Source organism: Bufo bufo, chromosome 2 (genome assembly GCF_905171765.1).
Source record: "Bufo bufo chromosome 2, aBufBuf1.1, whole genome shotgun sequence".
Lineage (NCBI taxonomy): Eukaryota > Metazoa > Chordata > Amphibia > Anura > Bufonidae > Bufo > Bufo bufo.
The window spans coordinates 23,812,312-23,829,227 of NC_053390.1; the positions used below are offsets into that span (position 1 = coordinate 23,812,312).

General features: G+C 44.2%; 3 protein-coding genes across 3 annotated transcripts in view; 1 reads left to right on the forward strand and 2 right to left on the reverse strand.

Moving 5' to 3' along the window:
* LOC120991124 (zinc finger protein 585A-like) overlaps nt 1-16,916 on the reverse strand; it is a 2,129,672-nt gene that overhangs the window by 586,703 nt on the left and 1,526,053 nt on the right. The gene's annotated exons all lie outside the window — the stretch shown is intronic.
* LOC120991886 (oocyte zinc finger protein XlCOF6.1-like) overlaps nt 1-16,916 on the forward strand; it is a 400,346-nt gene that overhangs the window by 58,084 nt on the left and 325,346 nt on the right. The window lies entirely within an intron of this gene.
* LOC120991147 (oocyte zinc finger protein XlCOF6.1-like) lies at nt 1,741-6,068 on the reverse strand. The gene is made up of 3 exons (XM_040420058.1): nt 5,705-6,068; nt 5,018-5,623; nt 1,741-2,205 (listed from the first exon to the last, which is right to left on the reverse strand). The coding sequence occupies exons 1-3, from the start codon at nt 5,988-5,990 to the stop codon at nt 1,790-1,792; spliced, it is 1,308 nt and encodes a 435-aa protein (XP_040275992.1). The 5' UTR covers nt 5,991-6,068; the 3' UTR covers nt 1,741-1,789.

The window sequence follows — 16,916 nt, forward strand, 5'->3', positions numbered from 1 at the left end:
AGGTTCGGGAGTTTGGTGTATACTGCAGTAGCTGTGCCTGTCTCTCAGAAAGGGGCATATCGCCTAAACGGATTTTAACCCCTTGTCTGCTGAAACGGTCCGTTACAGTTGTCTACTAGGAATATTAAATTAAAGGAAACTGGGTCCTAGGTTCATTGGCCCTTACAAAATTGTAGCCATCATCAACCCCGTGGCTTTTCGCCTGGAGCTACCTCAGACTTTTAAAATCCATAACGTCTTTCATAAGTCGTTACTCAAAAAATATGTTCCACCTCTAGAACCGTCACCGCTGCCACCCCCTCCTGTTGTTGTGGATGGTAATCTAGAATTTCAGATATCCAAAATTGTTAATTCTCGTCGGGTCCGCCGCTCTCTTCAATATCTGGTGCATTGGAGAGGTTACGGTCCCGAGGAAAGAATGTGGGTTCCTGCGTCTGAGGTAAACGCCGACAGGCTAGTTCGGGCTTTTCATGCCTCTCATCCTGAGAGACCTAGTCCTGAGGCCCCTCGTAGAGAGGGGGGTACTGTCACGAGGGTGTCAAGACCCACGCCTGACTCCGTTATACCCGGGGTCAGGAAATCACAGCGGTTGGCTGCGCGCTCTATGTAAGATAGGGCTGTTTCCTTATGGTAGCTTTCTAGGTTTGCTTTGCAACCCTTTTTGGCTCACTCAGGGATCCGTAGCTCCTTCTCCTCAGCTGTTCCTTGTCCAGCACTCCCAACCTTCTTATATTCCCCTCTCACACTTCTCTGGTTGCCAGATATAGAGCTTCCTGCCTGGACTTCTATACTGACCCTCTGGAGCTGTGTTGCTGCGTTCTCTGGTAGTTGGTCCAGAATGTTACCCTCCGGATCGCTGTTGGACCTTGTGGTCTGCTGTGGTCGCCCACCTGGGTGTATGTGTTTGTCTGTATTGTCTGTCCTCTCCCTGGTGTTTCCCTCTTAGTGTCAGTGGTGCGGACTAGCGATCCCACCGGCCCATTCACTATCTAGGGCTCATTCTAGGGAAAGCCAGGGTTTAGGCACGTGATCGCCGCACGGGTGAGGAACCCGTCTAGGGACGTCAGGGCAGTCAGGTGCCAGCTGCAAGGTGAGTCAGGGGTCACCACCTTTCCCTCTCCCTTGGGCAGGGCTTTCCCTTTTCCCTCCCTGTGCGTGACGCCGGTCATTACACTACTACTGCCACTACTGCTACCCCTACATAGCCAAAAATCTCCTGCCTTGTCTGTCAGATTTCATACTGTATTCCTTCAGCTACTACCGCCACCAATGCCACTACTGCTACCCCTACAGAGGTGCAAATCTTCTGCCTCTGTCATGGTTCACACTGTACCCCTGCTGCTGCAGCTATCACCACACCTGCTATTACTACAACCCCCTACACAGTTGCAGATCTCCTACTTTGTCAGGTTAAATATTGTACTGCTCCCATTACTACTACCCCTACACAGATGCACATCTCCTGCCTTGTCTGTCAGGTTCAATACAATACTGCTGCTTCCAAAAATGTGAGCATTCAAAACAAGCCATTGCTTCTTCTGACACCACCCTGTGTGTAAACTCTGAAAGACATCTACCCCCCAAAAGGGAAAATTTCGGGATTTTTTTTTATTTTAAAAAGTATAATATACACATTACACAAAAGTGTAATGTGTGGTTAAACAGGCTGTTTATCCATAGCTATATATTTTCCTGCCACTTGAAGATTGCCAATGCTACCTTGGCGTAAGAGTAGTTGCATACAGCCGTAGAAGACCTAAAAATGTCATCCACAACTTGTCAGGGCAATCTAAACACTTTCCCTTTGGCCTGAATTTATTTGTTCCTGAATCGAATCTGCTGAATGATTCAATTTCAAGAAATTCGCTCCTGTGTGATCTCTCTGATGTATAATAAGATTAGATTTTTGTGTAAAACATTTCCCACATTCTGAACATGAATATGGCTTCTCTCCTGTGTGAAATCTCTGATGTGCAACAAGATTTGATTTTTGTGTAAAACATTTCCCACATTCTGAACACAGATACGGCTTCTCTCCCGTGTGACCTCTCTGATGTATAACAAGATCAGATTTTTGTATAAAACATTTCCCACATTCTGAACATGAATATGGCTTCTCTCCTGTGTGACCTCTCTGATGTATAACAAGATCTGATTTTTGTGTAAAACATTTCCCACATTCTAAACATGAATATGGCTTCTCTCCTGTGTGACTTCTCTCATGTCTTTTTTTTTTTATTAATTAATTTTTGTTTTGTATCCACAACATGAGAATTTTTAAAAAACACGATGTTACACAAATACAATAATTGTCCACAAAATTTGCACAACATTTCCATCATATATCCAAAGTTGGTATACATAAAAGTAAAGGACCCATTTATTCCCATTCCCCCATCCCCTCCCCCACCCTCATTATCGCTGCCTCGGAGCACATCCACGTCGAACAGGACCCTAAGACCATGTCGTCCAGGCTCTATCCCATCTGATTTTCTGGCTCATAGTATAACTGGCAAATTTCTCATATTTCTTCACTTTATCAACCAAATGATGCCATTCAGATACCGACAAGGGACTATTTGAGCCCCAGTTCCTAGCAATTACCACCCTGGCCAGCATCAGTGACTTTATCCAGAACATATTTTCTCGTCCCTGCTCATCAAATAAAGAAGCACCTAAGACTGCGGTTATTATGTCTACATCATAGTTATATAAGGAGCATCTCCGTAGCTCTGAAGAAACATTAGTCCAGAAATCCTGAACCATAAGACATGACCAGATAAGGTGTATAAAATCTGCACATTGGGCCTGGCACCTGCGACATCTATCTGAAGCATCCCTATAGAACCGAGAGAGAGAGAGGGGCGTGTAATATAGACGGTGTAGAATCCTAAACTGAATTAGCCTGTGATTCCCGGATATAGAGATTTTCCGAATATTCCTATAGATCAATTCACATTTTTGTGTTTTATTATTTCCTATATCTTGACCCCATTTCATTTCACTTCTAAACTTATTCATTTTACCCATTTCCAATCTCAGTTTACTATAAATTAGTGAAATAGACATACTGTTCTGATATGAATTGAAACATCAATCCATAAAATCATGTGATTTATCATGAACACCTCTTTGTCTTTAGTGCACATAAAAGCATGTTTAACCTGAAAATATTTATACTTATCTAATGTTTTAACATCTCTGTGTCCCAATATATCCACTAGTGTCCTAATGTCACCATTATGCATCATTTGCTCAACCCTAGTTATACCCTTCCTTTCCCAAAATTCAATATCATCAATCTTATTAAATTCACTAAAGTGCACATTGTACCATAAAGGGGGGGGGGGGGGGGGGGGGGGGAATAAATATATGCATAGTTCCCAAGATAGTTTTAAGTGAGTTCCAGACAAGTTGCATAGAGCGTGCTACAATACACCCCCCCTCTCCCATATAACCAGTTTCTAAGATGCTAAATATGTCCTGCTGAAGTCCTCTATAATTTCTGATAAGTTGGGGATATCTCTTGAGAGGATCAGAGAGAAACCACTGTATTTGAGAGGCTAAATAATGGCCCCGCAAGTAAGGGAGAGATAAACCCCTATTCTCTTCTGCTAGCCATAAGTAATTTTGTTTAATACGAACTCTTTTCCTGCCCCAAATCAGTTCATTAAACAATCTCTCGAAAGCTTTAAAATGTGCATCTTCGATCCATATCGGGCAAGAGGCCAGTTGGAATAATATCTGTGGGAGAAGGACCATTTTAATTAGAGTAATCCTATCTGCCTGGCCCAGCGTCAGCTTTCACCAAACATAAACTTTATTTTTTATTTTATCTATTAGTGGGATAATGTTCAATTTGCTGTAACCTTTCACCAGAGGGCTAATCCGAATCCCGAGATATTCCAATGAGTCTGTTAACGTTAGACATCTAACGACTGTCACTTTAACTGGGGGGATCTTATTTAGGGGAAGCAAGGCTGATTTCTACCAGTTCACTTCATATCCAGAGAAAAGGCTGTATTCATTTATTATCTCCATCACATAGGGCAGGGCTAAATATCCATCCCTTAAGTATATAAGGACATCGTCGGCATACAAGCTATTTTCATCATGCAAATCCTGGCCTCCAAACCCAAGAATATGCGTGTCCTGTCTAATTCGGCATGCCAGGGGCTCTAAAAAAAAAAGCAAATAAAAGAGGTGATAAGGGGCAGCCCTGTCTGGTACCGCGTTGTAGCTCAAAGGGGTCCGACAAAGAGCCATTCACATTTATCCGCGCCCTAGGCGATTCATACAGCAACTTAACCCACTGGATAAAATTAGGACCAAAATTCATCCTGTCCATTACTTCCCACAAAAAGTTCCACTCCACCCTGTCGAAGGCCTTTGCGGCATCTAAAGACAGGATGGAGCGGTCCTCTCCCTCTCCCAGGTAGATATTCATTAATGTTCTTCGAATGTTAGCCTGGGCTGAGCGCCTTGGTATGAAACCCGTTTGATCAATATGGATTATCTTAGCTATTACCCGCTTTAGTCTATTGGCAAGTACCTTAGCACCGATTTTATAATCGGTATTAAGTAAGGAGATGGGTCTATATGACCCCATCTCCAGTTCGTTCTTTCCTTTTTTTAAAACCAAGGTGATAATAGCTTTAGACATTGATGCAGGTAACCGGCCCTCACTCCAGGACACATTTAATAGCTGCAGTAAGCGAGGTAGAAGCACCTCGCTATACCGCCGGTATAATTCAAAGGGGAGGCCATTAGCCCCGGGAGAGGAATTGCCTCTAGTTGCTCTCAAGGCTTCCTCCAACTCCAGGAGTTTAAGAGGAGTCTCCAACACAGCTCGGTCTTCCTGGGAGAGGGAGGGGGGATTGATTCTATCCAGGAATATTTTGTAATTGACATGTCGCCCCTCTAACTCTGATCTATATAAAGTAGCAAAATAACTGGCAAAATCTCGCTCAATATCCACTCTATCTGTATATATCTTTCCGTGAATATGGCTTCTCACCTGTGTGACTTCTCTTATGTCTAACAAGACTTGACATGTCTGTAAAACATTTCCCACATTCTGAACATGAATATGGCTTCTCTCCTGTGTGACTTCTCTTATGTCTAACAAGATATGATTTTTGTGTAAAACATTTCCCACATTCTGGACATGAATATGGCTTCTCTCCTGTGTGACTTCTCTTATGTCTACCAAGACCTGATATGTCTGTAAAACATTTCCCACATTCTGAACATGAATATGGCTTCTCTCCTGTGTGACTTCTCTTATGTCTAACAAGACTTGATATGTCTGTAAAACATTTCCCACATTCTGAACATAAATATGGCTTCTCTCCTGTGTGATTTCTCTCATGTATAACAAGGTTTGATTTATTTGTAAAACATTTCCCACATTCTGAACATGAATATGGCTTCTCTCCTGTGTGAATTCTCTTATGTGAAATAAGATCAGATTTTTGTATAAAACATTTCCCACATTCTGAACATGAATATGGCTTCTCTCCTGTGTGACTTCTCTCATGTCTAACAAGACCTGATCTGTGTGTAAAACATTTCCCACATTCTGAACATGAATATGGCTTCTCTCCTGTGTGATTTCTCTCATGTATAACAAAATGTGATTTATTTGTAAAACATTTCCCACATTTTGAACATTTATACATCACTCTTGTGTGGCTTTTTCTATGTCTAACAAGATATGATTTATTTGTAAAGCATTTCCCACATTCTGAACAGGAGTATGGCTTTTCTCTTGTATGAATTTTTCTGTATGTAGAAAGACTTGATCTTTTTGTGGACTCTTTACCACAATGAAGCCTTTCATCCTCTTTTTGGTCAGGAGATGGTTCCTCATGATTAGGGAGATTATATGATAGAGCTGTACTGTGAAGTCCTGGATGTACATTAAGGTTTTCTCTTGAAGAGAGCTGCATGATATCTTCATCTTCTACTTTATCATTTAGTGATAACATGAAGTTTCCTTCAGAATTTGAAATGGGATTTTCTGCTAAGATAAAAATTTACATTTGTGAGGTTTTTAATAAACTAGAGAGTAGACAAATTTATAGCTTTCTTATTAGGCTGGAAGTAGATTCAGCAGGAACTAGAGGTATATAGTAAGTCATTCATTTTTAAGACACTTCTGGCTTTGGTTCAAAAAACTGCACCAAAACTGATTGTGTGATTCCAGCCTTTCAAAGCTTTCTATAAGGGCCTTTGCACACGACTGTATGCCCTCCGAGACATACGGTCCGTGAGAGGGCCATATGTCCCAAAGCGGCATTGATCGTGTGCACGGGAGCACAAAGCATCTTAGATTACAATGATGCTGTGCACGTAGAGCTGCCCGAGGGACTATTGTCCCGCACTCATACACTGAGCAAAAATATAAACGCAACACTTTTGGTTTTGCTCCCATTTTGCATGAGCTGTACTCAAAGATCTGAAACATTTTCTACATACACAAAAGACCCATTACTGTCAAATACTGTTCACAAATCTGTCTAAATCTGTGTTAGTGAGCACTTCTCCTTTGCCAAGATAATCCATCCCACCTCACAGGTGTGGCATATCAAGGTGCTGATTAGACAGCATGAATATTGCACAGGTGTGCCTTAGACTTCCCACAATAAAGGTCCACTCTGAAATGCGCACAGTTTTGCCTTACTGGGGGGGAAGGGGGTCACAAAACCATTCAGTATCTGGTGTGGCCACCATTTACCTTACACAGTGCAACACATCTCCATCGCATACAGTTGTTAAGGTTGTTGATTGTGGCCTGTGGAATGTTGGTTGACTCCTCTTCAATGTGCGAATTTGCAGAATATTGGCAGGAACTGGAACACGCTGTCGTATACGCCGTTCCAGAGCATCACACACATGCTCAATGGGTGACATGTCCAGTGAGTATGCTGGCCATGCAAGAACTAGGATGTTTTCAGCTTACAGGAATTGTGTACAGATCCTTGCAATATGGGGCCATGCATTATCATGCTACATGAGGTGATGGTCGTGGACAAATGGCACAACAATGGGCCTCAGGATCTCGTCATGGTATCTCTGTGCATTTAAAATGTGTCACGTTCCTCAGGTGACTGAGCGTGGAGGAATCTAACAGCCTCCTTGATTTCTCTGGATTCAGTGTTGATAGGGTTAATGACCACTTCCCTTTTCTCAGCTGTTGCTCAGTGGTCATCACTTCTACCCTTTATAGTCTCACCCCACCCTTCTGACTATGCGGTTGATAGCTTAATTTGTGTTTGGCTGAGCTGGTGTGAGATCCTCTCTGGTGTTCCGGTTCTTCCATCTCTACAGAAGCATTGCGTTTGTTTGTATTTGTTATATTCCCTGTTGAATCTGGGCGTGAGACAGAGACTTCCATTCGTCCATCTGGGGAGGAATGGGTTGTCTCTGGTTCTATACTTATTCCAGGGAATAAGTATAGGTATCCTGCTTATGAATAATCCTACCTATCATATTGATAGGTAGTAAGGGCCCGAATTAGGGTTGTGTAGGAAGTGACCTGTTTCTTCCCTAGTTTCCAAGCCCAGTTTCTGTTCCCCTTCCCTCCTGTGTTCAGTGTGGAGTTTCCCCACCACACTGATCGTGACATTATCAACCACCAAATAAAACGCCATTTCGTTCAGGTCAGTGTAGTTATGGATCCTATGTCTGTAATGGTCGAACAGCTGCAGGGACTGTCATTGGAGTTAGCTGACCCCCGCGCGACAGTCTTACGGATTCAGAGACCACAGGCGGCTGGTTCCAATGGCCAGGCCTGCCCTGAACCTAAGGTTGCCCTCCCGGACAGATTTTCTGGGGGTAGTGACAATTTCATTTGGTTCAGGGAATCGTGTAAATTGTACTTTAAGCTGCGTCCATACTTTTCTGGGGATGAGTGTCAATGTGTGGGGATGATCATTTCTTTGCTTAAGGATGATGCACAGTCTTGGGCTTTTTCTCCGGATTACCGGCCCTCCAGTAGGTTGATGAATGTTTTAGAGCTTGGGGCTTTTTATGACAACCTGGATCAGATCTCTCAGGCTGAGACCAAGTTACGTGGTTTACGGCAGGGAGAACCCTCTGCGGAGATCTATTGCTTTGAATTTAGGAGATGGGCTACGGATATGGAGTGGAATGATCCTGCTCTCCGTAGCCAGTTCTGTCAGGGTCCATCTGAGAGGCTGTAGGACGCGTTGGCCTTTTATTAAAAACTTGAGTCATTGGAAGCAGCCATATCCCTTGCTGTACGTCTGGATAGATGCCTGAGGGGGAGATCTGAGAGTCCTCATCCTAAGGACGTACTGTCAAATAAGGTGGCGGCTTCCTTTGACACTTATGGTAAAGAGACACCTAATGCTTAATCCCCAAATTACTATTGGTGGTGTGGGTGGGGAGTAAGAAAACGTACTTTTGTCATTTACTGGTAGTACCCGATTTCTCCTGTCTGCCGAGGTGGCGCTAAAGTCCAAAACTGTGGAAATCAAGGTATTTATTGACAGTAGGGCTGGGGTTAACCTGATTGATGGACAGTTTCTTCATATTCATGGGTTGACTACTAGTGCAGCTAGAGAGAAGCATTTCTGTCTTTACAATTGATTCTGCACCTCTTACCCAAAAATGCCTGTCGCAGGTGGTAAATGACATCCATTTAAGAGTGGGTGATCTCCATCAGGAATCTGTCTCGTGTTATGTGTTGGTGGGTCTGCCTGCTCCGATGGTTTTGGGCTTACCATGGTTAAGCAAACATAACCCTACCATCGACTGGTTAGCGAGACAGATACTCGATTGGAGTGATTTTTGCATGGACAACTGTCTTAATGCGTCTTTCTCTGTAGTCACCACAAAAACTGTAACTTCGTTCATTTCTGAATTTTCTGATTTGTTTTCAGAGAGTGGTAACCAGGAGTTACCCCCGCATCAGGAGTATGATTGTCCCATCAATCTTATTCCTGGAGCTAAACTGCACAAATCTCGGTTAGATTGCCCCCTTCCTTTGATTCCGGATTTGTTTAGTCAGATTGTCGGTGCCAAGGTGTTCTCTAAATTGGATCTGAGGGGGGGCATATAATCTGATAAGGATCAGGGAGGGAGATGAGTGGAAGACGGCATTTAATACCTCTGAGGGTCATTTAAAAAACCTGGTCATGCCCTTTGGGTTAAACAACGCTCCAGCGGTTTTTCAACACTTTATCAATGACATCTTTCATCATCTGGTGGGGAGATTTGTTGTTGTATATCTGGATGACATACTAATTTATTCTCCAGACATGGAGACTAATAAGGATCACGTGAAACAGGTGTTACAGATCCTAAGAGAGAATAAATTGTATGCGAAGATGGAAAAATGTTTTTGCTGTTCAGGAAGTGCAATTCCTGGGTTACCTGCTCTCATCCTCAGGTTTTCGTATGGGTCCCAAGAAAGTCCATGCGGTGTTGGACTGGGATCAACCCAAAAATCTGAAAGCGCTTATGCCGTTTTTGGGATTCACCAACTACTAGCGTAAATTCATCTTGAACAATTCAACTGTGGTTAAACCTTTAACAGACATGACTAGGAAAAGAGGCGATTTCTCAGTTTGGTCTGAGGCGGCATTATAAGCCATTTCTGCTGTGAAGGAATGTTTTGCTTCAGCCCCTATTCTGATGCAACCGGACATGTCTCAGCCATTCATTGTAGAGGTTGACGCATCCGAGGTAGGGGTAGGAGCAGTTTTGTCACAAGGTCCTTCACCTAGTAAATGGCTCCCATGTGCTTTTTTCTCTAAAAAAACTTTTGACTGCTGAAAGAAATTAGGACGTGGGTAATAGAGAATTGCTGGCCATTAAGGCTACTTTCACACTGGCGTTTCTGGGTCCGCTTGAGAGATCCGTTTCAGGGCTCTCACAAGCAGCCCAAAACGGATCAGTTCAGCCCCAATGCATTCTGAATGGATAAGGATCCGTTGAGAATGCATCAGTTTGGCTCCGTTGCGCTTGTATTCCGCTCTGAAGGTGGACACCAAAACGCTGCAAACTGATCCTTCCTGACTTACAATGTAAGTCAATGGGGACAGATCCGTTTTCACTGACACAATATGGTGCAATTGAAAATTGATCCGTCCCCCATTGACTCTCAACGTAAGTCAGGATAGATCCGTTTTGACTTAGACTTTTTTTTGAAAGAATAATGCAAACAGATTCGTTCTGAACGGATACAAGCATTTGCATTATCGGTGCAGATCTGTCTGTGCAGGTACAAGAGGGATCCGCACTGAACGCAGGTGTGAAAGTAGCCTAAGTTGGCTTTTGAAGGATGGCACCATTGGTTGGAAGGTGCAATTCATCTTATTACGGCAATCACTGATCACAAAAATCTGTCTTACCTTGAGTCGGCTAAACAACTGAATCCAAGGCAGGCCAGATGGTCGCTGTTTTTCACCAGATTTAACTTCATTGTCACCTACCGCCCTGGGGTTTAGAACGTCAAGGCGGATGCTTTGTCGCACAGCTTTCCTGGGGGGGGGGGTGATTCTAAAGATCCTAGTCCTATTATATCTGAAGGGGTAGTCATATCTGCCCTATATCCTGATCTTGAGGCTAAGGTGTTGGAGGCCGAGGGGATGCTCCGGACTCTTGTCCTCCAGGGAAATTGTTTCTTCCTTCAGACTTACGTCATAAGGTATTTGAGGAACATCACTGTACTGTCTTGGCTGGACACCCTAGGAGTAGATCCACTGTCGATCCAATCTCGCACACATTTTGGTGGCTGGGGCTGCGTAAGTGTGTTGAGGACTATGTATCAGCCTGTTGTACCTGTGCTCATGCTAAGGTGACACATACTCGGCCTTCTGGATCTCTTCTTCCGTTACCCATCCCGTCCAGACCTTGGAAGCATTTGTCCACGGAATTTTTCACAGATTTACCGAATTCTTCTGGAAAAAAACTTGATCCTGGTGGTAGTTGATTGGTTTAGCAAAATGGTGCATTTTATAGCATTGCCTGCTCTACCTAATGCCAAAACTCTTGCACAGGTGTTTGTCGATAACATAGTGAAACTACATGTCATTCCCTCTGATGTGGTGTCTGATCGGGGGACTGAGTTTGTTTCCAGATTCTGGAAAGCGTTTTGTACTCGACTGGGGGTACAATTGTCCTTTTCTTCCGCTTTTCATCCTCAGTCGAACGGACAGACGGAGCGCACCAGTCAGAATCTGGAGACTTACTTGAGATGTTTTGTTTCGGAGAACCAGGAGGAGTGGTCTTTATTCTTGTCGTTAGCGGAGTTTGCCATTAATAACCGTAGACAGGAGTCCACTGATAAGTCGCGTTTTTTTGGGGCATATGGATTCCATCCACAGTTTGGCACATTTTTTGGTTCTCAAACTTCCGGTATTCCTGAGGAGGAACAATTTTTCTCTTGTCTTCGATTTGGCGGAAAATTCAAAATAACCTGAAAAAGATGGGCAACAGGTATATGCGCGTGGCTGACAGGAGACGTATGAATGGTCCAGACCTGAGAGTGGGTGATTGTGTGTGGCTGTCCACAAGAAACATTAAGTTTATGGTACCTTCTTGGAAGTTGGGCCCAAGATTTATTGGTCCATATAAGATCACTGCCATTGTTAATCCTGTAGCCTTCAGTCTTGAAGCTCCTGAGGCTTTGAAAATTCATAATGTATTTCATAAGTCGTTGTTGAAGAAATGTGTCGAACCTGTTAAACCGTCCTCCTTGCCTCCCGCTCCTTGTAGATATCCAGAAAAAAAATAAAAATCGAGACAGCACGTCCAAAAGGTGCAGAAGGTGGAATTTATTCCGGGTGCAACGTTTCGGCTGTGTATTAGCCTTTTTCAAGCATGCATATACAATGTATATGCATGCTTGAAAAAGGCTAATACACAGCCGAAATGTTGCACCCGGAATAAATTCCACCTTCTGCACCTTTTGGACGTGCTGTCTCCATTTTTTTATTTTTCTGGATATCTACAAGTTGCTTTACTAGGGGCCTTTTACCACCCCTCCTGGAGACGAGCACCCGACACACCATTACTTAGGAGTGCTGTCCACCCATATTTTTGCCTCCCGCTCCTGTCATGGTGGACGGTAATTTAGAATTTCAAATCAGCAGGATTGTGGACTCCCGAGTTCTCTGTAGATCCCTCCAGTATCTCTTCCATTGGAAGGGTTACGGACCACAGGAGAGGATGTGAGTTCCAAAGGCCGATGTCAATGCGAATCGTCTGGTGAAGGCCTTTCACAGAGCCCATCCTGATAAGATTGTTCCTGGGTGCCCGGGGGTCACCCGTAGAAGGGGGGGTACTGTCACAGTCCCTCAGGTGACTGATGTCAGGAAATCAAGAAGATTGGCTGAGCATGGAGGAATCTAACAGCCTCCTTGATTTCTCTTGATTCAGTGTTGATAGGGTTAATGACCACTTCCCTTTTCTCAGCTGTTGCTCAGTGGTCATCACTTCTACCCTTTATAGTCTCACCCCACCCTTCTGAGTATGCCGTTTTTAGCTTCATTTGTATTTGGCTGAGCTGGTGTAAGATCCTCTCTGGTGCTCCTGTTCTTCCATCTCTACAGAAGTGTCGTGTTTGTTTGTATTTGTTATATTCCCTGTTGTTGTATCTGGGCGTGAGACAGAGACTTCCATTCGTCCATCTGGGGAGGAATGGGTTGTCTCTGGTTCTATACTTATTCCAGGGCCTTATAGGGAAATCAGGGCCTAGGTATCCTGCTTATGAATAATCCTACCTTCAAGGTCTATTCATATTGATTGGAATTCAGGGGCCGGATTAGGGTTGTGTAGGAGGTGACCTGTTTCTTCCCTAGTTTCCAGGCCCAGTTACTGTTCCCCTTCCCTCCTGTGTTCAGTGTGGCATTTCCCTCCCACACTGATAGTGACAAAATGCCATCAATAAAATGCACCTCTGCTCGTTGTCCATAACATACATCTGCCCATACCATAACCCCACCGCCACCATAAGCCACTCGATCCACAACGTTAACGTCAGCAAACTGCTCACCCACACGACGCCACAAACGCTGTCTGTCATCTGCCCTGAACAGTGAAAACCGAGACTTATTTGTGAACAGAACGCCTCTCCAACGTGCCAGATGCCATTGAATGTGAGCATCTGCCCATTCAAGACGGTTACGACGACGAACTGCAGTCAGGTCCAGACCCCGATGAGGACGACGACCATGCAGATGAGCTTCCTTGAGACGGTTTCTGACAGTTTGTGCAGAAATTCTTTGGTTATGCAAACCGATTGTTGCTGCAGCTGTCCGGTTGGCTGGTCTCAGACGATCATGGAGGTGAACATGCTGGATGTGGAGGTCCTGGGCTGGTGTGGTTACACGTGATCTGCGGTTGTGAGGCTGGTTGGATGTACTGCCAAATTCTCTGAAACACCTTTGGAGACAGTCTATGGTAGAGAAATGAACATACACTGCATGGGCAATAGCTCTGGTAGACATTCCTGAAGTTAGCATGCCAATTGCACGCTCCCTCAAACGTTGCGACATCTGTTGCATTGTGCTGTGTGATCAAACTGTGCACATTTCAGAGTGGTCCTTTTATTGTGGGCAGTCTAAGGCACACCTGTGCAATATTCATGCTGTCTAATCAGCATCTTGATATGCCACACCTGTGAGGTGGGATGGATTATCTCGGCAAAGGAAAAGTGCTCACTAACACAGATTTAGACAGATTTGTCAACAATATTTGAGAGTAATGGGTCTTTTGTGTATGCAGAAAATGTTTCAGATCTTTAAGTTCAGCTCATGCAAAATGGGAGCAAAACCAAAAGTGTTGCGTTTATATTTTTGCTCAGTGTATGATTTTATGAGTGCAGGACAATAGTCCCACGGGCTGTCTCGGAGGGCATACGGTCGTGTGCAAGGGCCCTTACACAAAGTTCAGGATTCTGGTCTACATCCCATCACTAATTTTATTACCTATATCTAGCTCAAAATTATGAAAAACCCAACCAAGCCTGTCTTTTGCCAACATATTTGACCCTTACATGCCAAGTGGGCATCACACTAATACAAGTTAACTTAAAAGGATCCATCACAACAATCCTCATCACAAACTGCGTTCATTAATAAATCCATCTTCAGACCTGATGGATTCACTAGTAAAATCCAAGCCATAATGCCCACCTAGGGATTAGGTGACAAACACTTTTTAGTGTACCTTCTCCTCCTCTGCTGCTGAAATCTCACACTGGAAAACCTCTTTAACCATTAGGGTAAAAAAAAAAAAATACATACGTTTTTGCAATGCTTCTTTACTATGCCAACATGATGCTTAACCCTTTATATGGCCAGGGTGGGAATGTGAATCCTTTTAACCCTTTGAAGACCAAGGGACGTATTTGTCCCATTTTTTTAATTGCCTGTATCGTCTGATTAAGAACTTAAAATACTTTTTTTTTTTGTTTGAGTCAAAATATAAGTTCTTATCAACAAATGGTTCTAGCTTTTTGCCAGTTATTTCATGAAACGGCTTAGTTACAGCAGCTGAAGTGTACGAACTTCAGTTGCCGTAAAAAAAAAAATGGAGCTTCTTTTGGCCTTCCATTAAAAGTAACCTAAATATTCACATTTGTCCCGTGTCATAACTCCTCCCCAAAAATGACACAAGTGTGGAAATGGTTTTATTTATTGTTCAAATACATTCTTAAATGAAAAAATATATAATTATTTTTATATTGATGACGGTAATCTTACGGTCCTCAAAGGGTTAAGAGCCCCCTACAGCACCAAAAGATACCTCTGCTTATGAGGTAAATTTCAAGAGAATCCACAGTGAAGACCTTTATCAGAAAAATTACAAGGAGGAAGTAAAACAACTACCCCAACCTGGCCGCACAGTTCCGTATAGTACTCGACTGGCTACAAGACTCCTCTCACAAATTTGACCCTAGACAGTTCACTACTCCCCATTAAAGGCCTTTCTCTGCCAACCATTCTCTACACTCCCAGAACACTCAAAAGAGAACCCTCTATTAAAAAGCCCCTGACAGACCTGGCAAAAAATCCTTGATCCTGTCCACTTTCTACCACTTATTAACAATCCAACCTTCCAAGGAGGCACACCATATACGTTTTTTCAGAAATGGAAGGTTGGAATCACATTCCTATACAGTCTAGTATCTGTGGCAGATAAACGCATACTCACCTTAAGTGAGCTGCGAAAAAAATATCCAGATATCCAAATACCTCTCTTTTCCAATATACAGGTGTGAGGGAAAGCATAAAGGCGTCCATTTTGTATATGTATTAATTTTATATCTAATGTATAACCTACACTTAGGAAGTGGATTTATCGTTGGGAGGAATGAGTACAAATTCCAGTCGGCCCCTACGACCCCCATGATCATTTATTTTCTTATTTCAAACTAGACATAGTGTCACGTGCCGGAGGCCCAAGGCAGACCTCCAGGACATCATACGAGCGGGATACAGGCAGAACAAAGGAACCAGAGAACTTTATTACAAGAGTAATAAAAGCACAAGTACAGACACGGCTCAGCAGGTGTGGACCCACTGTGCCACTGACTGGCAATACTCTAGAGGAGCGTGACTAAGCAACACCTAGTCTTCACTAGAGCCTTAGATGGTGAGGATAGACTTGAGCCAATAAGGTAGTTGCCAGGGGCGACTCCTAGAGCGATACAGAGTCAGTGGCAGCTGGTTCAGGCAGACCAGAGGATACCTTGTTAGGTACCGAAAATACAGACGTAATAAGACAGGCAGGGATCAGACAAGAGCAGAGTCCAGGAACGAAATACAGAACAGAGAACAAGAGAGTAGATTCCCCCTCCGGGGAAGCCAGGTACCCTCTCACGAAGGCAGGACATAGAACAGACAACAAACGGAAGCAGTTAAGCACTGCCAGGCTATGGGACGCAGTTACGCACTGCTAGGCGGACAAGCAACAGACTAGGAAACATAACATAAGATAATGCAGGGCAGGTACAGGACATGACATCAAACATCATAACACAGCAGGTACAGACGAACAAAGACCAACACACCAACAATGCAAAACCAGGTGACACCACGCAGAAGGGTAACAGGAACCCCAGGACAGCAGCAAGGTGCTACACCTAGCCAGGCACAGACAAAACAGAACTGCCCCCCCCCCCCCCCAGCTACCAGATAGATAAGGCTGGATAACGAGGGCACCTGGAAAGCCCCACCAAGGCTCAGATCCACAGGCAGAGATCAGGGGAGTTTACCCCAACAGAACCGGAGTACAGAACACAGGACACTCAGGCTGCAGCACAGGCCGTTGTCCCTGGCATCCAGGACACTCAGGCTGCAGCACAGGCCGTTGCCCCTGGCAACCAGCATGCACGGAGACACCTGCAGCCAGTACACCAGAGCACAACCAACCACTGACACCACAGACAACAAGGAAAGCATCACAGGAAGAGCAAACATCCCGTGACACAGCAGACACGGGGAGAGCAACATACACAGGCTCGTTCAAGACACTGCAACCAGCACGCAGCCCTAAGCAACCAGCCTGCATAGGTAAGGTGTGACACACTATGACACATAGTAACTCAATGCTTGTCTCCACTATGACACTTTTTGTCACGTACAGTTCACTGTGACAGTTGTTGCTGTGTAGGCTGGCTGCATGCTCTCACGCGTACTGGCTGCAGACTGACACCTGTGTATTCTGGTTGCTCGGGGCTGCCTGTCTTTGTGTCTCCCCATATCCATATCTCTGTGGCTCCTGTCACCAATGCAAGTATGGATGCATTTGTGTTTGTATCACTGTGTGGTTCTGTCACTCTTTGTTGTTGAGTAGGCGGCTGCCTGTAACCTCATACTGGCTATAGTTATCGTGTGTATGCTGGTTGTCGTTTGGGGCGTGCTGGCTGCAGCATTCTG